At 35.9% G+C, this 25,882-nt stretch overlaps 1 protein-coding gene and 1 long non-coding RNA gene across 4 annotated transcripts; one reads left to right on the plus strand and one right to left on the minus strand.

The window, feature by feature from the left end:
- Positions 1 to 695: 695 nt before the first annotated feature.
- LOC121313387 lies at positions 696 to 25,547 on the minus strand. Of its 2 annotated transcripts, none has more exons than XR_005949981.1 (3): positions 25,368 to 25,547; positions 17,330 to 17,527; positions 696 to 1,818 (listed from the first exon to the last, which is right to left on the minus strand). It is a non-coding gene; the product is annotated as an uncharacterized LOC121313387 (long non-coding RNA). The 2 variants fall into 2 exon arrangements; XR_005949982.1 differs by lacking the exon at positions 696 to 1,818 and adding an exon at positions 16,880 to 16,942.
- On the plus strand, positions 9,661 to 24,296 carry LOC121313386 (dnaJ homolog subfamily C member 5-like). Of its 2 annotated transcripts, none has more exons than XM_041245860.1 (5): positions 9,661 to 9,761; positions 13,201 to 13,323; positions 16,686 to 16,899; positions 17,387 to 17,561; positions 23,273 to 24,295. In XM_041245860.1, the coding sequence occupies exons 2-5, from the start codon at positions 13,217 to 13,219 to the stop codon at positions 23,371 to 23,373; spliced, it is 597 nt and encodes a 198-aa protein (XP_041101794.1). In that variant the 5' UTR covers positions 9,661 to 9,761; positions 13,201 to 13,216; the 3' UTR covers positions 23,374 to 24,295. The 2 variants fall into 2 exon arrangements, with proteins under 2 accessions (XP_041101794.1, XP_041101795.1); XM_041245861.1 differs by lacking the exon at positions 9,661 to 9,761 and adding an exon at positions 9,778 to 9,863 and having other exon boundaries at positions 23,273 to 24,296.
- Positions 25,548 to 25,882: the final 335 nt, after the last annotated feature.

A 25,882-nucleotide genomic window follows, 5' to 3' on the forward strand; every position in this document is an offset into this window, starting at 1 on the left:
CCTCTGTCTGTGAAAAGGTAGATAACCAGGGTGCTTTTGAGCTGCTGAGATCTCCAGATGGAACACATGTAGCTTGTGTATATATACACAGAACAGATGCACAGAAAAAAGTAGGCAATGAAAATCCACAATTGCATTGTACAGTTACTTTATTACTGTATTACAGTATATATTATCAATTGAAGCTGCCCAGCTAAAATCATTGATGGAAAACTAAACAGAGACACATCAAATCTGTTATCTCACAAGTACTTCAGTACCATGCGTATGCCTTCCATACTCATAGAAAGCATTAACTTCGGGGTTTAAGGTTTACAACGTGCTCCTTTAAACTTTTATAGGTTCAGGTAATTATTGATATCACAGCTGGAGGACCACGTATATGTTGTTTTGAAAAAAAAACTCTACATCTGGTGTTTTTGCTTGTCCTGCTGTTGGGCTACCTCGGGCCGTATTGTGCTTCTTCAATTCTTTAATTAACTCCTATTTTTCTAAAAGGGACAAAATGTAAAATAAAAAACAAAACACCAAGTGCTTAAGAGAACTTGACACATATTGCACAGTTGTTTGATTCTAGTTATTAATTAGTTATTTAGCAGATGCTTTTATCCAACACGACTTACAGAGACTAGGGGGTGAACTATGCATCACAACTGCTGCTGCTGCTGCACAGTCACTTACAATAGGACCTTGGTTTTACGATAGGTTAAGTGACTTGCTGGGGGTCATACACACTGAGTCAGTGGCTGGGACTGAACCAGCAGCAAGCCCCTTTCTTCAACCACTGGACCACCAAGCCTACAGCTTTGTAAAATTAACAGGTGTTTGCTTCTTTCAAAAAACAAATAAAAGTTAATTAAAGACTGGAGTAAATGTTTTGAAAGCAGCCATCTTTTGCCTGTAAATAGAGCTGTGGATGTAGACTTTGTTTGATTGCGTTTTATTGTTTTGAAAGTGCTTAACTATATCACTCTATTTTAATGAAAACTACAAAGCAGTCTTTCAATGGTGCTTATGTTATTTATTTATTTATTTATTTTTTTTTTGCTGCTACATTTCTAGGTCTCCAATGAGAATTCTAATCTAGGGCAATCAACCAAATGAGTTCTTAAAGTGTATGCACTAGTAAACTCTCTATCTATCCCCTGGGCTGGAATCAGCTACATGGACAATCCCATTGTGTGCAGTGTTTGGAATGCAGTGTTTTCAAGTGGATATGCAACACACCTCCATGTTGCTCTGGGGATTTGTTATTTACATCCTTGTATGCTTACCTCTGCTACCTTTCCCAACAGAGGAGTACTTAATACTAATTGAAAGACTTGTCCTGATCTCACAGGAGAGACAGCAGTGCTAGACTGGGGATTATTTGGGTGTGCTTTTTATTTATACTAATTATTTAATATTGACTAAAATTTTGTGATGTATTTATTCAACTACTTTTTTTTGGCCATAACAGAAAATCTGAGCTGAAACCAAGTTCTGTTTTCAGACACTATTTATGTTTATATCACTTGAAGTCTCAAAAAGTCTCAAAAATAAAGTTTCACATTGTTGCAAAGTTAAAAATGTTACGTATTCTGATACATAGCTCTTGTTATCTTTAGCCACCCAAAGGAAGGCACAGTACACTAAATTAATGCTTTTCAGGTTCAGTATCACATTCTGTATCTAAGAAAGTTCTAGAGGTACAGTACAATGATTGTGGGAAACCTTTGTTTACAGGTCAAGGTTTCAGGATGTAGTGGCCAGTCCTGTTTTCAACGTTCTCACAGTGGTAATGTAATGAAGCTGCAACACGGATGCACCTCTGCACGTCTAGGAGAAAAAGTACATTAATAAAATACATTTCTTATGTACTATATCAAGAGAGGTTTATTTTTTTTTTACACATTTAAATTTTAGGAAGGATTTTCCTTTTTAACTTCCTTTGGCTTCTTCTGAGTAAATACTGCTGATACCCATTATTTTGGGGAGCAACCTTTTTTTCTGACCCCACAGACCAACATGAGACATAAAATAAATTAACTACAGGATAAAATATATATATATATATATATAATAATAATAATAATAATAATAATAATAATAATAATAATAATATTCTTTAATTTATATAGCGCTTAAATGCAGAGCATCTTAAAGCGCTTTACAATATAAAACACAATAACAGTAAAAAACACAGCAAAATTAATTGTAAAAACATAGCAGGTACACAGGCAATACATATTTTTAGCTTAAAATATAAAACAAAGCGATACATAATTCCAAATTACATAAAAACCTAACTCTGATGGAATGCCAATAGCTAAAAACATACTTTTAGTTGTTTCTTAAAAATATCTATGGTTTTAGAGTCCTTGATTGCCTTTGGGAGATCATGCCTGGGTGCATAACAACAAAATCCCCAATTACCCACAGAACGAAGCTGAGTTCTGGTAATTCTTAAAAAGCGAGAGGTCGCGGAGCGCAAATTAGTGCAGGAATATACTTTTTTTTCAGGCCTGAGATGTAGCTGGGAGCCAGACCGTTGAGGGCCTTACAAGTTAACAATAACATTTTAAAATCGATCCTGCTCTTAACGGGCAACCAATGCAAGGAAGCCAGAACTGGTGTGATGCGTACACACAATGTGGATCCTGTTCAAACACGAGCAGCGGAATTCTGTTTATACTGGAGCCTGCCTAGAACAGCCTTGAGGCACCCACAAGCAAGGCACTGCAGTAGTCAAGCCGGGAGGAGACAGATGTGCACCAGCCTCTCCGCATAAGACAGAGAAAGAATAGAACGCAGATGGGCTGTATTCCGGAGATGGAAAAAAGACACCTTAGTGACAAACAGACATGAGACTCAAAGGTTAAAGAAGGGTCAAAAACCACACCTAGATTCCTGACCTCAGAGTTAGATTTAACTTGAAACCCATAAATCACCATACTGAAAGTTTTTTTTCTGATTTTGTTTTTTATTAAATAGACATAGTTGTGATGTCATCTTGTGGTAAAAATCAGTGAATGGCTCAATATAGCCTCCAAATTAACACAAAGCATTAGAGTGTAGTTTTGTATACATTTGGGGAAATTCAAGGGGCGGAACTGCTAAATTAGTGTGCATGGTTAGGTCACAACACAAATCTAGCACACCACAACAATCTGTTTGCGAAAACATGTGAACTCAGCAGCAGACAGTGTAGGCCTGGTAGAGGTGCTTCTGTGCCACTGCTGTAAGGGAGTTGCAGTAGCAGTGCCAGAAATCTCAGATCATTTTGATCGTCTCTTCTGTGACACTGAGATGGTCTGGCACTATCACTCTATAGCAATGGATTATCTGCAATTGTCCAATTAAAGAAACAGAGGCAAGTTTGGTAAAACGTAATTTAGATTTTTTTTTTTTGTAAGTTTTACTCTTTGTATTTTCCCATGAAGGCAGAACAGTGGTAACCCAGACATTTCCAGGAAGGGTTTGGGGTTAGGGTGTCCTTATTCCTGTAATCCTCCCATGATACAGTAGTAATAGTAAGATGTGTAAAACCGCATGTGTTCTATTTGCCACAAAAACATATTTTTGTCCTGCTAGGTGGTGCTGTTAGCTTTCCAGTTCACCTTTTGTAAGGCACTCTTCATAATTTAGCATATTGATAAGTCTCACTGGCTGTGAGCCATTCAGTCTTACAGCAATATGATGACATCATCCACAAATGCTCAATAAATTCAACAAGGCAAGCATACAGTAGGTGTCAATTAGTATAGCCAGCATCTGAATCAGATTATTTGCCTCTGTAGGTTGCTTTGGATAGGTATCATTCAATTTCAACCAAAATAGATAAGAAATAAAGTGAGATTTACATAAACTACATGGCTTAAAAGAAAAATGATCTGTGCAATGTTACACTTCATGTTATTGATCACTATTGTATAGATAGAACCGTCTGTCAACAGTCTCTGTGTGCAAGCAACCAGTTATGTAAAGAAGTGAGCAGCACAAATTATGTTTTTAGAAGACAGAGAATGTCATGTATATTGTAGAATGTATAGGGCCCTATTTAGCAAATATGCGTGCAGCCACAGACACTTTCGCTCAGGCAAAAATGACAGCGTTAGCGAACCACCGCGATAGTGTGCAAAAATGGGATTTAGAAGTCGGGGCTCATACGTGGGCTATCGCACATCAAATAGTGAATCATGCACCCAGCCAATCAAAGTACAGTGGGGGGAATAAGGTTACAACCAATAAGGATTCAGCATTCTCTTGCACGAAATTGAAATGGTGGAAATGACAAATGACTGCTTCCTAACACAATTTGTTAAGGCACCGACTAGAGGGGAGGCATGCCTTGATTTAGTCTTTTCAAATAACGAAAACAGAATAACTAAAACAGAGGTCAGAGACGCACTAGCAAACTTAGACCACAACATGGTCTCATTGGAAGTGCTTGTTAAAACCCCAAAAGTAATGACTAAAGCTAAGGTTTACAATTTTAGAAAAGCAAACTATGAAGGCATGAAACAGAGACTATCAGAAGTAGATGGGAGTAAAATAGAGAAAACATCCACAGAAAAAGGATGGCTGTTCTTCAGAAATGTAGTACTAGAGGCGCAAAACAATTACATCCCTAAAGTAGACAAATCTAAATGTAAAACTAAGTTGCCAAAATGGTTTAATAGATCAATTAAAAAAAATATTCAGCGAAAAAAGGCACTTTACAGAGCATTAAAAAAGGACCAAAAACAAAGTACACAGAAAGAGTACACAGAACTGCAAATGCAAGTCAAAAAGGAAGTTAAAAAGGCCAAGAGAGAAATAGAAATGAACATTGCTAAGGGAGCTAAAACCAATTCCAAAATGTTTTTCCAATATTACAACAGCAAGAAAACATTCAAAGAGGAGATTAAATGTTTAAGAGATACAAATGGCAAAATCATAGATGAAGAAAAAAAATAGCAAATATATTAAATGATTACTTTTCACAAGTTTTTACAAAGGAAGATACTGACAACATGCCCCACATGTCATCCAGTTCCTATCCAGTTTTAAATAACTTTAGCATAACTGAGGCAGAAGTGTTAAAGGGACTAGGAGCTCTTAAAATAAACAAATCCCCTGGGCCGGATGAGATCCTCCCAGTAGTACTCAAAGAAATGAAAGAAGTTATTTACAAACCGCTAACCAAGATCATGCAACAGTCTCTTGACACAGGGGTTGTACCGACAGACTGGAAAATTGCAAACGTAATACCGATCCACAAAAAGGGAAACAAAACTGAACCAGGTAACTACAGACCAATAAGCCTGACTTCTATTATATGCAAACTTATGGAAACTATAATAAGATCCAAAATGGAAAATTACCTATATGGTAACAGTATCCTGGGAGACAGTCAACATGGTTTTAGGAAAGGGAGATCGTGTCTAACTAACCTGCTTGATTTTTTTGAGGATGCAACATCGATAATGGATAATTGCAAAGCATATGACATGGTTTATTTAGATTTCCAGAAAGCTTTTGACAAAGTCCTGCATAAAAGATTACTTCTCAAACTGAACGCAGTAGGGATTCAAGGAAACACATGTACATGGATTAGGGAGTGGTTGACATGTAGAAAACAGAAAGTAATGATTAGAGGAGAAACCTCAGAATGGAGTGAGGTAACCAGTGGAATACCACAGGGATCAGTATTAGGTCCTCTGCTATTCCTAATCTACATTAATGATTTAGATTCTGGTATAGTAAGCAAACTTGTTAAATTTGCAGACGACACAAAAATAGGAGGAGTGGCAAACACTGTTGCAGCAGCAAAGGTCATTCAAAATGATCTAGACAAGATTCAGAACTGGGCAGACACATGGCAAATGACATTTAATAAAGAAAAGTGTAAGGTACTGCATGCAGAAAATAAATATGTGCATTATAAATATCATATGGGAGATACTGAAATTGGAGAAGGAATCTATGAAAAAGACCTAGGAGTTTTTGTTGACTCAGAAATGTCTTCATCTAGACAATGTGGGGAAGCTATAAAAAAGGCCAACAAGATGCTCGGATACATTGTGAAAAGTGCTAAATTTAAATCAAGGGAAGTAATGTTAAAACTGTACAATGCATTAGTAAGACCTCATCTTGAATATTGTGTTCAGTTCTGGTCACCTTGCTATAAAAAAGATATTGTTGCTCTAGAAAGAGTGAAAAGAAGAGCGACCAGAATTATTCCGGGTTTAACAGGCATGTCATATGCAGACAGGCTAAAAGAATTGAATCTATTCAGTCTTTAACAAAGAAGACTACGTGGCGACCTAATTCAAGCATTCAAAATTCTAAAAGGTATTGACAATGTCGACCCAAGGGACTTTTTCGCAGAAAATAGGAGGCACTTTTTTACACAGAGAATCGTGAGGGTCTGGAATCAACTCCCCAGTAATGTTGAAGCTGACACCCTGGGATCCTTCAAGAAGCTGCTTGATGAGATTCTGGGATCAATAAGCTACTAACAACCAAACGAGCAAGATGGGTCGGATAGCCTCCTCTCGGTTGTAAACTTTCTTATGTTCTTATGTCTGCAGTATACTGTAAAGCCATAAATATTTGCAAACCTTTTAATATGTGTTTTTCACATACGAAAAAAATTAAATTCCACTAACAATACATACTTCGTATATTGCAACAGGTAGCCAACATTTCTCTAGCAAAATACGTTTTATGGGTGTGCTGCACCAAATATTTTGTTCGTAAACACCGTATTACTTCAATTCGGTTCCGCCCTCGTATTAAAGACGCTTTGGTATTGATGCCGCTATATCAGCTTTATAATAGAGGCCGCCCTAGAATAAACGCTGCTATCAAACATTAAGGTATTTTTTCGCCCCCTCCCCTCCTAAAAAAAACACACACAGTAAACAAATAAACTGTACAAGTTATGCCTCCGAACAGACGGGAGCCTCAATCTAGCACGTAAATTACAAACTAATGTTAAACGACATACAGAACAGCAGTCTTTCTGAAGTTCCTGTAGGTGGTTTTGTTGTTTTGTTTTTAGTTCAATTATAATTCCCATACTCAGTCCCCTACAAATAAAAACAATGTGCTTACTATCTATGAGAATATTTTGTTTAAGTTACTCTTGCAGAGAAATTACAAACAAGCAAGTTACACTGAGAAAAAAAAATAACCAAGCAGGATATATTGTAGTTTTTTTTACAGAAATCAAATTTATATTCTGAGATAATTTTTTGTTGCAGAAAAACATCTACGTCACACTCTTGGATTTAACTGCCACACCGGCATTGTCCCGCCCCTTAACAGCCAATACACACTCCTGACTGGCTGGTACAGCATTCTCCTGACCTTCCAACTCCCACCTAATAGGCTCTCGGTAACTGTCACCGATAAATGGGTTTGTGAAAGTTGCTAAATAGGGCCCATTGTTTCACACACAGTAGAGTAAATAGAACAATGTGCATGTCATTTTAAACAATGTGGTAAATAGAACACACTTCACATGGAACACATTGAGGTAAATAGAACACTCTCACATGGAACCGTGTACTTTACTAAGGTATGTATAAACATCTGCAGTGGTGTATTTCTGATTCACAAAAATGTTTGAGGATTAATTAGATCATGGGGATCCAATTAAATTAATAAAAAGAAAAAGATCCTTCTCATTCCTCTAGCCAGTAGACCACACCTGGCAAAGGAAGATATTTCATAAATGGTTTCTATAATGCACCAGTGTCACTTTGAAGTAAGTTGATTTGTTTAAATATTCAGGTTCGTATTTTTATTTAATAATGGGAAGGTGGGTAGGCATGTTCTATAATACAGCAGATGCCACCTTATAAAAATGTACTGTGGTATATTTGAAGTAATTTGCATTTAAATTTGCTTTTTCCATGCTTATACAATGCATGTATTATGCTTTTCCATAGTAACCATGTTTTTACCTGGGTGCCAAGCTTGCCTGTGCTTTACCATGTCTTAGTTATGTTTTACTACACTTTGCTATGCTTTTACCACTGTTTACCGCAGAAAACCTTCATATGGGTCAGTCTTTACCAGGCTCCAGACACATCCCATTGGCCCTCAGCCGCACACCAGGACCAATGGGCACAGACTAACAACAACCAATGAGGACGCACATATAACAACCAATGAGAACAGATAAGGACAGACAAACTGTTAAGTAGACATGCCAATTTGGATGAAGAACAATTAAATGAACTGAAAAATAGCAATAAATAAATGAATTAATTAAAATTGAAATTAAAATCGCTGTCTTTATGCTCAGTCACCCTGACTTTGTCACTTAAAATAATGTATTTTTAGCAAATTGCAAACGCTACAGAAAAACACAAAAAGACACTTCTTCACATTATCCACCCCTCTCAGACACAAACCTCCCATCTGTTCTGCTCAAACAGTGTGTCTGCACTGTCAGTGACAGGAAAAAAATAATAATTACATGCTTTCTCAACTCCGCCACCAGGTGTATCTTTTCAATGGAAATATACACAACATAAAAAAATAAAGATGTATTTTCTTTTGCATGTTCCAATAAAATTAATGTACTCAGCTTAACTTAACATGCAGTTCAAAGTTATAAATGGGACTACTTTATTGGTGTAAGGATATTTCATGAAAAAAACCTAATACTTTTTACGGTAAACACGATTTATGTTTTTTTTTTTATTTCTAATCCACTGTTTGACCTAGATTATAAATGCAACAAGGCTCTTCAGGGCGTCCTTATAAATTGAACATACAGACTTCGTCTCGTGCCTCACAATGCCCCAAGGCATCTGTATATACAATACGACATATACAGAGGACTGTCAGGTCATATACAGAGGACTGTCAGGTCTTATTGCATGCCTTATATATATATATATATATATATATATATATATATATATATATATATATAGGGTGCTGTTGGATTTAAGCTGATATCCACTCCTCGAGAGCTCAAAGCTCTGGTCATTCTGACCTTGAGTAGGTAGAAATCATCTTGTACCTTACACAGCACCTATATTTATTAGAACATATAGATACAAAAAAGAATCATTAAACAGCATAGCTAATTTTAATGTGACACCATTTCCATCTGATATGAATGACCTGATACAAGCCACCTGATACCTGATTTTCAGATGGCTGCATCACATCAGTATCAAGGTCTACACACACACACACACTGAACCATATAGAGCACAACACTGTGAAACTACACTTTATCCAAAATGCCAGTTTCAGCAAAGCATTACCATGTCCGTTTGGACAGAAAGTGTTTGGCTTTTTATTTCTTCATAAATTTGAACAAATGTCAGTTATTCAGTATAAAGTGTGCTTTGGCTGAACAGCTACCATTGCCCTGCCACATCTCTACTGCAGCAGGCAGCAAAGTTGCAGATGTGCACTGTTAAAACTGACAAGTCTCATTGTTGCCATGACCACTACAGAAGAGGTCAGGTTTCCTGACACTGTGCTGCTTGATTTCAGCAACCCATCCAATGGAGTGAAGCAAGCCACTTTAACAACGCAATTCTAATTGGAACTGTATGCTGCCCAGAACTCCGGGGGTGAAACACGATCAAGTCTGCATGTGCTGTGCAATTCTGTATCATTGGTTGCCACAGAAATATGAACCCATGACTTGATGAATGTTTTATTCATTCCAGCCACAAACCTGCTTACACAAAGAGCAGCAACCTGATTCCACTGACCTGTCTACCTTTGATGAGAGAGGAATAACAGCTTTTACAGTGGAACAGGTATAAACCATTTTAAAACTGCTTTTTCTGTTCATATGTGCCATTGACCTTAGGGTCAAATGTAGACATTTGCATGAAAGTACCTGTGAAAACACCGGCCAGGTATGTTAATTTACAAGTATATTAATTTACAGGTATATTAATTTACAAGTATGTTAATTTGCAGGTTTGTTAATTTACAGGTATGTTAATTTACAGGTTTGTTAATTAATTAACAAACAAATGTTTCTGTGTTGTTTGGTTGCTGTTCGATGCATGAAAACTTGAAATACTTATAAAAGCACCTTGGAGATTTCATTATTACTCTATTGTAGTGTGATGCTAGATATAATGACTAAATCACATAAGCTATTTTAAGGACATATTAAAAATAATAATAGCTGCTTAAAATATTCACACTGCCGTTCTTTCAGAACAGTTGGACATTAAGAATAATTCCATGTTACCAATTAGCTTAATTGAAAGACACAATCATTTATATTAGACAATTTGACCTCAACAGGTATGGACAATTACTTAAATTAAGGCATCTTCGTTTGTATTTTATTGAGGGACAGTGAACACAGAAATAATAAAACAAAGTTTAATGAAAGGGCTATTGAATGTTAAATGTTTATTTTAGGACTTGGTGACACCATTTCAAAAGATATTGCACAGTTTTACAGCTTGTTACTTTTATGAAGATGCAATTTTAAATCTAGAATGGGGAAAAGCACAATTCACTCTAAAAAGAAACAACTATAAATCACTTCAAATCCCCCCTCGTTTCATCATCCACCCCCCAAACTCATCATGACAGTAAAAATAGACATAATGAAGCGTTCTTCCCTTGGTATAAGTTAGTGGTCAGCAAATGCGTCAGCCGCACGAAGAGCACAGCATGTGGTTTTCAATAACTCTACTGTACAGAGTATATTATTTAGTAAATTATTGATTTGCTAGGAAATCGGGACTGTCCCGACCATATAGGGGCTGTTGGCATGTTTGGATTTTGTCTCCAAAAATATATTAGCCAGTATCATACTGCCAACAAGTCGTGCAGTGCAGTTTTTTTTTTTTTTTTTAACATCATTGTAATTAAATTGAACATATCTGATCAAATATTTAGCCCATTTTTTAAATCAATATTGGATGTCACATTCGCTGTTAAAATCTATCTGCTTTAAGTTTTTAAAAAAATAATAATAATAAAAAAATGACGGCTGCTTCGTCATTGTTTTTGGAACCAAAATAACCATATCAATAATAAATGAAAAAGCTCATGAGATAGTGTTTTCCACTGAACAAGCAATGAAGAACCGAAGAACTGAAAGTATACACCGTTAAGCATTGTATCGTTGCATATATTTGGGATAAAAAAAATAATACCAATAATAATTTTTTTAAAAATTGTATACTGGGCCTGTTTATAGGAGAATCAAATGTCGTGATAAACTGTGCAACCATCAGAAGACTATTAATTGTTATAGGATTATCAATTCATTTCAAATTTTTTAAAATTCAGGTTTGTTTCTTTTCATTTCCTATTTTGAAGACAATTTTTTATTTAGAAAAGCCACCGTTTGGAGATCGTCAGCTCGAACCCAGGATATGCCACTGCCGACCATACCCGGGAGTTCTCAGTGGGCGGCGCACATTTGGCCTGCCAGTGTGCAATTCAAAACTGCTTGGTCCTCAGCCTGTAATGTTCTCACGACGGGCTTGCAGTGTGATAAAAGGCAGCTGTATGAAGACACACGTTTCGGAGGACGTGAGTGCTCGTCTTCGTCTCTCCCGAGTTAGTGAAGGGGCTGCAGCAGTTAGCCGGGTTGAATAATAGGGCGTTCCAAATGGTGAGAAAATAAGAGGTAAAATAATATTGGTGATTCCAAATAAAAATAATAAAAAAGAAAATAAAAGCCACTGTTGCTTACTGCCAATTGTCTACATCATCTGTGATTTGACATATTAAACAACTATATGTCCTTTATGGACAGCAGGCCTGAAAATACAGTTTTTTGAAAAATCTAATAAAAAAATGAAGTCTGTCGCAAAATTCAACTGAATGAGTTGAAAAGCACAAGAGAATTCTGGTTGTCAGTAAATACTTAACAGAACTGATAAATACAGTTTGGTCATTAACCTTGCTTAATATGCTTAATATTACTCTCCGGTAGAGACTGTATACCAGCATAACACTCACCTTTCATTTAGTTCTTAATTGCATGTATAAAACCAAACGGATTGAAAAAAAAAAATGAAAACAAATTATTTTAGCTCTTTACAAGTGATCGTGCCAATACTAGATGAGCCACTCTGGAAGCCAAACAAACCAGATCAACTAAACCTGCTCTAACCTGCTAGTAAACCCCAGGACAGGTTTTTCCAATGTCCAGGCCCTTTCAGGTTTCACTATGCTCGTTGGCTTTTCTTTGAACTCATAAAAAGGAGGAAGGATTGACCCTATATAAATACTTACTGTGACCAGTTTGCCTGTTAACACACACATACAGCATTGCGCTTGATTATTATATTAGTTCTGTGTACTGGTAATAGAAACAAACAAAGCAATGGACAATCATTTGACATGATTACATTATTCAAATATGGACCGTGGCAGTGCACAGCAATAATATTTATGGAATCATTTCATTAGCTTCAAAGTCTGTTATCAAGTTGGCAGTCTGTTAGTGGCCGTTAATTAACATATCGAATGTACATTTTGGAACAATCACTGGACTTTACCCCTATTTAATTGAGGTCATTAAACACAATGGATGTGAGCTACTGCAGAAAGTGCCTGGAGACGGAATTGTTTGAGCAGCAAGTGATGAACTGTGCATAGCAACTATCTGTATTGTGTATCACACGGCTCCCTCTTTTAAAATAACAAGTAGCACCGCTTGCATCATTTTTAATTTAATTAGCAATACTGTTTAACATTCTTTCTGTGGCTGCATGTAAAACCAAAAAAAAAAAAAAAAAACAACACACACATCATCAATTAGGCACTTTTTTCCTTTCCTTCAAAATAGTTGGTAACACATACATTTTTGAATTCATCATAAGATGTAGCAGAAAAATGTGTTTCTTCAGACAATACTCGTGCTTAGATTTAAGCCATTTGCCTCTGGAGCCCTGGAATAAATGACTTAGGTTACAAATAAAGTGAGATTGTTGGTCTCAATCATTCTTGCAGTGCAATGTGGGAAAACTCACATTCAAAAATCAATTCTATGGTTGTTTTTTTTTGTTTTTTTAACTTTGTATGGTTTGTATGCCAGTGTAAAGATGACAACCAAAAGTTTATCACTGTGAAAACTGAGACATATTGGTATTTAGCAATATTTCCTTCCGTTCCATTAAAGCAACAATTAGTCATTAAAAAGGATGCACAATACACTGATTCCCTACACAGTACTATTTATTGTAGCTTCTTGTTTTTTCACTATGGTTTAAGGTAATGGTCAGACAGCATGGCTGAGCAAAGGCAACGAGCCCTGTCAACTTCAGGAGAAGCATTGTACCAAATTCTTGACCTGCAAAAAGGTTCTTCTCATGAAGAGATAAAGAAGTCATATAGGTAAGTGGCTGAATGAAACTGTTTTTCTCTTATATATGCATTAATTGACTGCACATGTGATGTTCATATTCCCATTAAGCACACAATCATATTATGGAACATTCATTGCAAAATTAAGTTATTGTGCACATGTTTAGCTTTATCTACTTTTAGACTTAATATTTAATACTGTTTTTGGAAACATGTTGACCAGCACTCTGCTGATACAAAGGTAAATAGCGCCTCACTGTGGACATTTAAGGAAGGACACATGCCTCTATTTACAATAAAATGCTTACATTTGGGTTAGAATGTCATTCATAGCATATCTTTTCAGAGGAAGCAGTGGTATTAATTTCCTTTTCAGTAAGTTAACACATATTGTACTTCTTTAGCACTAATTTCTTTACTCTAAGAAACACCTTCCTATATGCCCCCTAGACCTTCCTACCTACCTACATATCTATCTATCTATTATCTAACTAGCTAAGATAAATAGATATAGGGAGAGATACAAAATATATTCTTTGGGAAATAATATTTAGAAATATCCATGATTTATTAGACCATCATTTGTATTTTAAACGTTTAAACGGGCCGCAACATATTTAATATATATTTCAGTGATGCAGTTTTGATATATGATGAAAATATCAGTGGTATAATTCTTTAGCATATAAAGGCTGGCTCATACTTCAGTCTTGCAACCAACTAGAGTTGGCTGGCTGGTAAGTTAGAGCTGGTAAAACACCTTTTAAATGTGTGTTGCTACTTGTTTTAAAAAATAATTCTTATTCATAAATATTCAAGTTTTCTCAAAGTTTTTCTCACAATTTAAAAATATTCCTGGAAGAACCATTTTGGGTTTTTTTTTAGTGAACAAATTCTGGAACTGAATTTCCTCAGACAGGTACACAAATGACCTGGCTAACCCTTAAGGAACAAACATATAGTTTTAATATATGGTAGTATGATTATTATATTTTTCATATATAGAAATTGGCCCCATTTTTATATATATATTTAAAATATATGGGACTTATTTGTATCTTTATTTTTATCCTCCTCTCTCGCTCTCATTCACGTTCTCTCCTCCGAACACCCACCCAGAGCGCTGAAAGCTGCAGACTTTTATGCAGATGACCATCTCCCGATTAGCAACAATTAAACAATGAATTCACACGGGAGATGGTCACCTTATGCACAAGGTTTTTTTAATGTGGATGGGGCTTCCAAGCCACGCTGCCAAACAAACCTACGGTTCCTTGCCGTCATATATCCAAATAAACAATAACAAAACACTGAAACACCTCGCTCATCCTATATAATAATACATAAATCATAAAACATGAATACAAAATAACACAAATGAGTCATAGCGGTGAAGCGGGAGACCCTGTTCAAAAAATAAACAAAATAAATTTTTCATGTTTAGGGCTCCTCACCCTGTCACAGTGTGCTATAACGTGTTTCTTTGAAAACTGCACATTTGAGACCTATTTAGCTGATGGAAGTACAGAACAGGTCAGATTTATGAAATAGTTTTGTTATCTACAATTACTTTAAGCTTTGTTGATATAGCCCATTATTGCAGTAGTACACACCTGTACTTATATAGTACTACAAGGATTACAAGTCCATACCACTGTAATATGTCAGCGTATTAAAATGTTGCCACTGTGGTGCCATTGTAGCTGCCATGCATTGCCACTGAAGGCCATTTTGTAGAGGCCTGTTTCATTTAGATCTAAACCTATACCCAGGACAAGCTATTCTACCCAATACTGTTTTGTTATAATTCAATGCCGTCTTTACCTTGGTCAATTGCCTGTAATGATTTGTCGCAAATACACTTTTTGGGTTATCTGAATCATTTTCATTCACTCAATGAGTAGGTGACTTCTACAACTACCTTCATAAACCAAGTAATGAACGTAATACTGTAGTTGCTGCAAAACACATACATTTATTTAATGAAAACCGCACCCAATCAAGAATTAACAAGACCCTGTTTATTGGACTAGTCTTGCTAACTTGCAGATGGTACTGGGTGAAAGTGCAGCTGGTCTATCCCTACAGACTGCTAATGATTTTAATACATCCTTGTTGTTTACTGGGATTAAGATTTACGCATGTACTTCATTAACCGTTGATCAAACATATCTGGTTTTGCGTCATTTGTTTTCTGCTGGGGTACCTTCAAAAAGTGCCTCACCAACTGTACTACATGCTTGCATATGAATCTTTAATTATAGCAATTATTTTCAAAAAGATAATCTCTACTTTATTTATATATTCACTACGAATTTCACTGTGTACTGTTATTTTAATTGCAAATAGGCTAGTAGGTAACTTTAAAGCTTTTTCATTGGGCTTTTATGTTTCAGTTGACAGATCCAGATTAATCCTTTTGACAAGTGCAAATGAAGCAGTAGCTTTGTTGTTGCAGTTTAGTCTGTAATCTATATATTTATTTTATATGTTGAAAATATATGGTGCACCATATATTTTCATTAGTCTGTAATCCATATAAAATAAATAAGAATAACAAATGCAACACTGCAGGGCAAAAGATGCGGCATACAGTTTCACCCTCCAGGTGAAATGACCCAGGAAGTGCAAGGCAGTGTAAAAGCATGGCCAGCAAACAGAGGTTTATTTAACCTTAAAAAGTACCAGATAGCATGTTTTAATTGAAAATACATCCTTGCTCAAAATTACACATTTGAGACCTATATAATGAATGGGTGAGCATGGAAATGTATGGAACTATTGTATCAGCTATAAACTTGTGAGTTATTTAAATAATTATTCTTTCCAAGTCTGTTTTAATGGAAGTTTGAGATTTGTGAAAAAGTCAACAGACTAGTTTCAGCAATTTAACTGTATTTTATTGACCACAGTGCAAGAATAGCAAAGGGTAATAAAGAATAGTGAAGTGAAAGCAAGGTAAAGCACAGGTAGTCATTGTAAATTTCAGAGTGGTATGGTAAATCACATTTAAAAACATAGAAAACTACGATAAATGCAGAGTATAACCATGGGAAAAGCATTGGAAAATGTCAGTATCCATAATGTATAGTTACAAGTTTCTGGGACTTTGGGAGCAATTAACAATGTTAATTCCCACTGCAGTAGAGAATACCATAATAAGCTAATTATAATGCAGAGACAGGAGTGAGGTAAAACAACAAAAATTGCATTGTACACTTTGTTTATGGAAACGTCACTTGTTTCACTCAAAATAACTATTGTTATAAAATGGTAACTTAATAGCTAAATTACTGAAGGCCCAGCTGTTCGGAGTCTGACATTTCCGTACATCTACAGTGTTTGGGATTATGGAATCTGTTTTTTTTTTTTTTTTTTTTTTTCATTTTAAGAAAACTAGCTCTGAAATATCATCCAGACAAGAATCCTGACAACCCAGACGCCACAGACAAGTTCAAGGAGATCAACAATGCTAACGCCATCTTGACGGATGTGACAAAGAGGAACATTTATGACAAGTACGGCTCCCTTGGCCTATATGTGGCAGAGCAGTTTGGTGAAGAGAATGTGAACACATATTTCATGCTCTCCACCTGGTGGGCAAAGGTGAGATTCCCCTCCACATGCTTCCAAGTTCTTCCAATGATTCCTATTGGTAATAAAGCTGTTTCGTCATTTTGAGTTTCAGATTTACAAATAAACAGAAAAACTCAAGAAGTAGTAAATATCACACTTTCCTACTGTACATGCAGACATGTACACAGGCGTGTTATAAACATAGCCTACAGCATGCCTGTAGCTAGAGAGATAACCACTGGGATTCATTAATGCATAGAGGCTTTAGGTCACCAAATGTAAAATTTTGTCTAAGAAATGCTACTGACCACTTCGCAAATGGAAAGATTTACAAGTACTATATAGCATATTGATGTACAGAATGGGAAATTAATTACAAAGCATTACATTTGACATACATATCAATGAGTATTTGTTATACAAATAAATGCTTACTTTACTAATACAAATATATACTTACTTTATGAATAATGTAGAAATGCTTTAGTATCTGTGTCCTTTCTTTCACATTGCCCAGGGTTTCTTTGCAATCTGCGGTCTGCTAACAGGCTGCTATTTCTGCTGCTGCCTGTGTTGCTGCTGTAACTGCTGCTGTGGGAAGTGTAAACCCAGACCTCCCGGAACGGAGGAGTACGAGTGCCACGTCTCACCAGAGGACCTGGAGGAACAAATTCGAACCGACATGGAAAGAGGTGAGAGCACACAGAAGAACTAATATCACTATGGAAACACAAAAGCAAACAACATTTCAATTTCATCATTCCTTAAGTAATGTTACCCTGTGTAACGGGCATGTTGTGTGATACACTGCCCGCGCACTGCTGTTACGAATTCTGTCCCGTCAGTGAGATGAGGTTAAAAGCTCTGAAATCGGCAATGCAGGTGAGCGTGGGGTGGGGTCACTAGTTCACACCCAGCCTCTACCCTGTTACCCTGTCTTGAAGACATATATATATTACCCATTACCCATTTTTTAAATAACTCAAGACCACCTGCTTACTGAGTATCCTGGATCCTTCAATATGTTTTTCTAAATAGAAGTAAACGGTGTTATTGAGCAAGCCTTCTCACCTGATCAGTAGTACCGCCACCCCCCTCCCCCCACACATAAAATATAAAATATTTTCTAGGATTAACTATGGATAGGACTTCTTACTGAATACAGTATGATTAAAAAATAGGCAAAATATCATAATAGACACAATGTCATATAAGTGCAGTGAAACTCCAAATGCTATCCAGTTATAACGAGTTAGGATATGTGCATATTTCAGCCACAAAAATGTATTTTTATAATTAGAGCAGAAATGAAACACTGATATGAGCTGGAGAAATGCGAGCTATAACATCACACTTTAGTAATGACATGTATTCTGTTTCTTTAATTGTAGCATATATGCAAAAAACAGTGAACACAAGTAGCACTACATCTCCACACAGCTGTTCTTGATAAACTAGTGATAACAAAGATCTACAAATCTATTGTATGAAATGAGAGGCTTTAGAAAATGTTGAAAACGGAATGGTTCATAAGGAAATGCATGTCAAACAACTGCAGCTTTGTACACGTTTTACCATTAAAGAGGGTTCTTTAGAAACATTTTAGAAATTGAATTTTTCAGAGGAAGATAACCTTGCTAAAAAGTTTCAAATGTGTGGTTTCATCAATTAGCCAAGTCATCCATTTTATTTAAAATAAATATCAGCTGTGTGTTTCCACCAGATGTTTGGAGCCAAATTTATAGTTCTGTGCCAGTAACTAGCATGAGATTGTCATACCTGCAGCGTGCTTCAACAAATAGTGATAATTACCTTATGTGAGTCATTACTGGTAATATGTATTCATAAGGGTTATTTAGAGATTTGACAACAAGATTTAAACAAAATTCTGAGAATGAGACAGCCTATATATTTAATTGCTACTAAACCATATAATAAATCAGCATGCCATTTTGAAAATGCATTTATAACGTTTGGCAATAGGATTAAACTTCAGAGAATATACTGCATTATATAGTTTTAGGTTGCATCTCTTAAATTTCTTTTAAACCAATAGGCATTTTTTAAAGGATATATTATGATATGCTTAATGATTGCGCGGGCTCAGGTATTGCACTAGTGTGATGATGACAAATCCCTTAAAGTTCAATTGATCCAATTCATGGTCTCATAATCATCCCTTTGTTCACTATTGGGATTCATTATCTATTCAGGGATATCATCTCAACAACCGCTAATGCTACAGTTTACACAATCATTTCTGGAAATCTTTACATAAAGAAATAAATAAAGAAATAAAACTTTTAGGACAGTTTTTTTTTTTTTTTTTAAAGAATGCTTCAAAACTTTTTAAACCGCTAAAGGGTTTATTGAATTGCAAAATTAATTTAATCAATAATACCGGCTTTAAAAAAATAAACGGTCCTTAACATGTGTTGATAAAGCCCATAGTCTGTTTGACTGCGGTCTATATTAAGTGTTGATCCTAATGTCAACTCATAAAGATACTGACCAAAAAAGAAAATGACACCTGCCTTCTGACTTTATAAAAGTTATTAAAGAGTTTATTCAAGGTGTTTCTAAGGATCTATCTGGTGGGTTTAAAAATAAAAATTCACATTTAACAAGCATGTCAGTAATATGAAATATACCCCCTGTTGTACAGCCACAGTGTCAGTATTATGAGCATGGATGTAGGGATCAGGCAGGGCAGGAGATGTTAACCCCTACCCTCTTTATTTCTCTTTTTTCCATTTATTTGCTAAGATGCAGCTTTTTCAGTTTTTAATGAACTTTTCAATTTATTGATGATATTTTTTTTTTAATCAGCTGTGGCCATTGGCATGTCTCTTTTAGCAAAAAAGGATAGTCTGCTTGAGGCTAAACTATTGAATACTAGAGTAAAGAGTTATTAAGGATTTTTATTTTAGTCTAAATTTGAACTTGACTGTTGGACCCTGCTGCTGTAAGTCTACACATCAGCTAAAAACAGGCAATGATTCATTTGATTACTCAGTGTACAGTAGCAAAACACCTACAATCATCTAAATACTGAGCAAAAGAAAGACATTTCAAAATGTCTTTGGTGCTATGACAAGTTCTAAAATACGCAGGTTAGTAGCACATTTCATTTCAAGAACAGCAATGCTTATATTGTGTACATTCATATACTTATACATGTAGCTATATAGATAGAATCAGGCGGAGACAGTTCTTTTTGGAAAGCCACAAGTTGTGAAATGTGCAACCTGAAACCATCTGCAGTTTCCAAAGCACCTTAACTCTTCCTCTGGGCATGTTTTAGTCAAGAGAAGCAGGGTTGCTTTACCTTGCTGATTATACATGGACACATATACACCATATTGATGCTTTTGATAAGGATACATGTTAATTATTCTTTCCTTTGTTTGAATTAAATAGTAAATCATATGCCTGTTCATATGCAATTACATCAGAATTGACCACACTGTATAAAGTGTTACCAAAGTCCTCCATAGCCTTTTTAGCTTTATTTGCACAACTGAAAGTCTCATTATTGTTTTCAAAGTGTGCAATGTAATTAATATTTGTATTGTATAGTAGTCTGAGGAGATAATTCTTGTTGCAGTGGTGGAAAAGGTCATAATGATGAATGAACTGCTGTCCATTTGGTTAGAAGAGATGCATCCGTCCTTTTCTGTGGTGTCAGTGGAAATCCTGCTCTTGATCTGGTCTCTGCCTCTTTTTTTGAGTTGACGATGGTGGTTGTGCTTGTTAACAGAACACCCTCTGTGCCTTCTGTGATGCTTTTACGCTGGGTGTAATTTAGATTATGTATTCATCCCAAGTGCGCCCAGTGCCAGAATGAAAAGACATTCTGTTATGTGTGTTCTCTATCACTGTCTAATGTTGTTTCTGCTTAGGTCATTATTTACAATGCTTACTAAGCCATTCCAGCAAAAACAATCTGGTGTAGCTGTCAATTCTGTCCCCTTTCAAAGTGTGATTTTGTGTAAAGATTTTCTATTTACTAATTTTCATTTGCGGAGGGAGGGCATGAATTACTGTTGTACACATACAGTATAGTCATTGCTAAAACATCACTTCAGAAACTAAGCATGAATCTAAGCAGAAACAACAAAAGAGAATGTTAGAGAAAGCACATAATAGGATACCAAACCAGCAAGAAATGCAATATTCAGAAAATGGATTTGGTGTCATTTTAAGCTTTTTACCATGTTTGGAGCAACACTGTTGTGGCTGGTGCTGACTCAGCAGCCCCCCTCGTCCTAGAGAAGATGATGGAACAGGATGGCTGGTTTGAGCAGATGCTGCTTGTGACCGTGGTGGCTAGTGATGAACAAACTGCTGTCTACTTCATTGGAAGAGATTTATCATTTCCATTTTAGTGGTGTCTGCAGAAATCCTGCTCCTGAGCTGGCCTATTCCTCTCTGGTTTGATGAGGTAATGCTTGTATTGCTTTGGTAACAAATTTTACCTTGGACTCATTTTAGGGCTATTTATTAATAAAGAATCATATTTGGGCTTCAATGTATAGGAAGGTACAATTAGAACAGTCCTGCCTTATAGCCACTTCATTTTAAACTGTTTTGTAGTGCTTTGTGCCCCTAGCAGTTTGTGTCAGCTTGCAAACATTATTCCTTGCTGGCCACCCACTACTAATTTTCTACAATTTAGAAATTATGTATAAACCTCTCCTGCACTTATTTTTATGGTTTTCTTTGAGAACAACATGCATGGCTGTTCTAAAATGGTTTGAAAGAAGTAATATAATGTTCTTTGGATTGACTTTGCCTAATGCATGGTCAGGGTGACAATACGAGAGTTTGGTATGATGACACAGGGAACAGGATATACAGTAATTGTTGGATTAGAGGAGTTTTGTTACTGCAGGTTTGGATGCCCAAATGTTGAGATGTTTATATCCATTACAGTGGGATACAGTGGTTAAAGCAAAGCTTTGTGGATAGATAGAGAAATCATGGTAAAGCACTAGTCAACCTGGTAAATCACACGTGTGGTAAAGCATAGTAAAAAGGTAGCATATGATAAAGCATGGAAAAATATTGATCTAAGCAGAAACAACATTAATATGGAAATGTGATAAAGCTATGTATCATTGATATGCCCAGAGGTGTAGCAGAAAAGGATAATTTCTACTGGGCTACCTGTAATTGAACTTTACGCGGAGAATCATAGAATTATAAACACACTGTCTGAACGAGTTTAGTCTGGCACAAGAAATATGGAGTTTAAAAGAATGTGGCACTGAAATGGGTAAAGTTCAATGGACACCACCTGAAATTGAGTTTTTTTTGACAGAAGTATGGGCTGTAACCATGTCACATCATCTGGTTTCTGATGTCATTAATATGACCAGGCATAGTTGGGAATTAATCTTAAGTAAAAAAAAAAAGAAGAAGAAAAAAAGCTGTGTATCAGACATTGACAGTAACTCAAAGTGTTATTGTTTGTAGTTATTTGTAATTTTGTAGTTATTACATACCTTCTTCCAGTATTTCAGTCGACAACAATTCAATTTGAAGCATTGAACAAAATAAATGTGTTTTCTCTGTGACATACTGTAATAAAAATATATCTCTTTTCAGATTTAAATCTTTCAGTGTATTGTATGTTTTAACTAAAGCTTAATAATGCATCCCTTTTAAAGTGGCCACACACTGCACTACTGTACATATTCTGCTGTGTGGGATACCATTGATAAACATCAGTGTCAGTGTGGCAGGCTGGCGAGTGGATAGAGGCCCAGAGACAGTCTGTAGTTCAAAAAAATAACTATTTTATTATAAATAAACACAACAATGAAAGGGCACAAGGACCAAAATAAAGGGATTTAAACACAAATAAAGCAAGACAAAAAAGCAAAAATAACAATTTCCAGGCTTGGCAATGCCTTCACTGGATTCAAACTTTCAAACATACAAACATTAGTTGATTACTCCCACCTGGGGCAATCAACCTGGGCAGGGAGGAGAATTTAACTCCATCCCTGCCAGTATTTCCAAGAGCAGAGCCCTGCTCTGCCACAGTCAGTCTATCACACACAAAAGTTTTCTCAAATGAGGTATAGCTCTTGTTTTACCAAGGGTGGAATTATTATTATTATTATTATTATTATTATTTAAAGCACTTTTCTTTTGTAGTTGGGTTTCTATATATGTGGACATCCAGAAAGAATAATTAAAACTCCTTGGAATAAAATGTTTGCAATATTGCATTTGTACTGGCAATGACAACTACTAAGTGTCTTCCCAACTGACCTCTGATCATAACAATCAGTGAAGTGAACTACAGTACAGTAACGAGTCACTGATGAATAACAACCATGTCAGGCCTGGGCAGTGAACAGGGACTTCAAGGTGATGTGTTTTATATTTTCAGATGGGGACACTCCAATTGTGCTTCAGCCAACAAACGCTAGTGAGAAGACGCAGCTTATTGGAGATGGCCGCCGCAACTATAATACAGACTCCTACAACTGACTGTGGAGACTGGAGCATAGAGTCTTCAAGCAATAACCCAGAACACAATCAGAGTTTACTTGTATGTTTATCACTGGGATTATTCAGTGTCATTCAAATGACCAAGATGTTTAAAAACTGTTTTTAACTCTAGATACCATTATCTGTAAAACAAAAATAAAAGTGTGTTTGGTAGTGCAACAGAGTTTTGAATAAGAACTACCTTTTTAAGTTTTTTTTTTTTTTTTTGGATGGCTCTCAGTTTACACAGTATCAGTCGTTCCCCTCATTTGACAAAGAAATTCTTATAAGCGTGTGTGACTTTACTTTAAAAGATCAAATTATAATATTGTTGTCAATACATTGGAAAAAAAGCACAGCCAGGTGCCTTATTTTAGAGCTTACAGCGATTACCTTGAACAGAGAAACAACCATAAAAGAAGGTTTCTTCATCGGTCCTAGTTTGGCATCAATTCATTACATAAAACTACCTTGTTATAGCCATAGGCAGGATTTTAGTCCATAATGTGGGGAGCGGGGTGCAAAACAATGTTACAGCTACTGAAATGTCACCTGACTTTTTTGTAATTACTACATTTTCAGTTCTCTTTTTCCAATTTGAAAAGCCCTTAGGAAAGGTTTCCTGTGATAGGCCTACCAGCATTAACTCCAACAAAAGTCTCACTATTTAACCAGGTACCTATAAACGGCTGTGTTTTGAAACAATAATTATACCTCATTGGGTGTAAAACTGATGATGGATTCTGGCTCGACAATGTACAAAACACTTAATAAATGAATCACTAATAAAAAAATAACACTTACAAGGCGTCTCTGTGGTTACACCAATTGTTTTAATGTTCCTGAAAAACAGTTGCAGACCTAACCTGGTATTATTGCCTTAAATTTTAAGCGAAAGTTAAACCACACGACAACCACATACAGTATCAGTCAAAAGGAAGAATAAAGTTACAATATCTATAGAAAAACTATGGTACAGTGTCTTGTGCACTGCGAGGTTGTGGCTGCCGCTAATATATTCTGACTTTATAGATTTATCATTAATTTTATTTTTGGATAATTGTTTTGTATCTGTAATATTTAACTTGCAATAATACATGCTAGTGTTTATTCCTAATAACAATGTTCTTCGGACCACTCAAGCAGTTAAATACGTTGTCCTGCTTTATGGATGATCGTACTGTAGGTATGTTTTTAGCCATCGAAGGCATGAAAAGCAGCGCTCAGCAGTAGCATTAGACATCAGGACAGTATGGTAGGTTCTTATATGATATCATAATATCACAAGTAAACATTGTGTGCTATACAAGCCCTTTTTCCCACCGTTGTACACGTTTCTTTTGTCAAAAGTTGAGGGGGTCATAACATCTCACTCCGTTTATTATGTTTATTATGTAATCATTCTCATTCTACACTAAATAATTCACAAAGCTGTGTGTTTCGTTTTCAGGCCTACCAAATTAAGTAAAGCAATAAAACGAAAAATATCACCATGAGATGAAAAGATACATTCCAGTGCAATAACCACATGCTATTGATGCAAGTCGTAACCTGTCTTCTTGCATACAAAAAACTGATTTTAACTACATGTGGGTTTCTAGTTTGAAAATAAATCGCAAAAGATCAAATTTGTAAATGCCGTAAGACTGTTACATCACCTGCACTAGGTTATGAAATGCTTTAGAATGGTAAATTTGGGTGGGTTTGTACTTTTATTTATTTATTTAATTTATATAGCGCTTTTTATACAAAAGTATTGCAAAGCACTGTACAGTACATAGCAGAAAAATAACAAACCACAATACATTTGTATAGCTTGTCACAGATACAACTGCCACAATCAGACCATTTAAATAACATATTTAAATAACAGTATAACATAATAGAAAAGCAGCACATTCTAAAGTTACATTAAGCCCCACTAAGATAACAATGCCATTTTATAAAAGTGCGTAGCATTCCATAATTAGGAGCTCTACAAGAAAATGCCCTACCTCCCGTGTTGGTTTGTTGACCTTAGGAATAACCGGCTGCCCGGATCCTGTGATCTCCTGTTGAAGATCTAGGGTAAATAACTCCTGCAAATAACTAGATGCTAATCCACTCCGGGCCTTGTACGTTATCAGCAAAATCTTAAAATCAATTCTATACTGCACAGGGAGTCTGTGTAAAGAGGCCTAAACGAGTAATAAATTCACCTTCCTGGTTTTAGTCAGAATTCTAGCGGAGGTATCCTGAACAAGTTGCAAGCGGGTTACCACACGTTTTGGGACACCAGAAAAAGAAGAAAAAAGAAGAAAAAAAAGTGCATTACAATAATCAATTCTAGATTAAACAAAGGCATACATTAGCCTCTCAGCATTAGAGACTATTTTAATGAATATGTTAGCTCTCAAAAACGTGGCAGACTGTGTATTTTTGTACAGGGTGTTTACTTATGTAAAACTACCAACGTTTGTGAAATAGTGGGTTTCTGCAGTGTAAGGTATTTTTAATCTTTCTAATTTTG

The sequence above is a fragment of the Polyodon spathula genome, chromosome 3 (genome assembly GCF_017654505.1).
Source record: "Polyodon spathula isolate WHYD16114869_AA chromosome 3, ASM1765450v1, whole genome shotgun sequence".
In the NCBI taxonomy this organism is placed as follows: Eukaryota; Metazoa; Chordata; class Actinopteri; order Acipenseriformes; family Polyodontidae; genus Polyodon; species Polyodon spathula.

What these genes read in the sequence shown, in the direction of transcription:
- LOC121313386 (XM_041245860.1), top strand. Translation starts at nt 13,217, where the DNA reads ATGGCTGAGCAAAGGCAACGAGCCCTGTCAACTTCAGGAGAAGCATTG. An exon ending in TCTCCACCTGGTGGGCAAAG is followed by an intron (nt 16,900 to 17,386) that starts GTGAGATTCCCC and finishes CACATTGCCCAG; the next exon opens with GGTTTCTTTGCAATCTGCGG. An exon ending in TCGAACCGACATGGAAAGAG is followed by an intron (nt 17,562 to 23,272) that starts GTGAGAGCACAC and finishes TTATATTTTCAG; the next exon opens with ATGGGGACACTCCAATTGTG.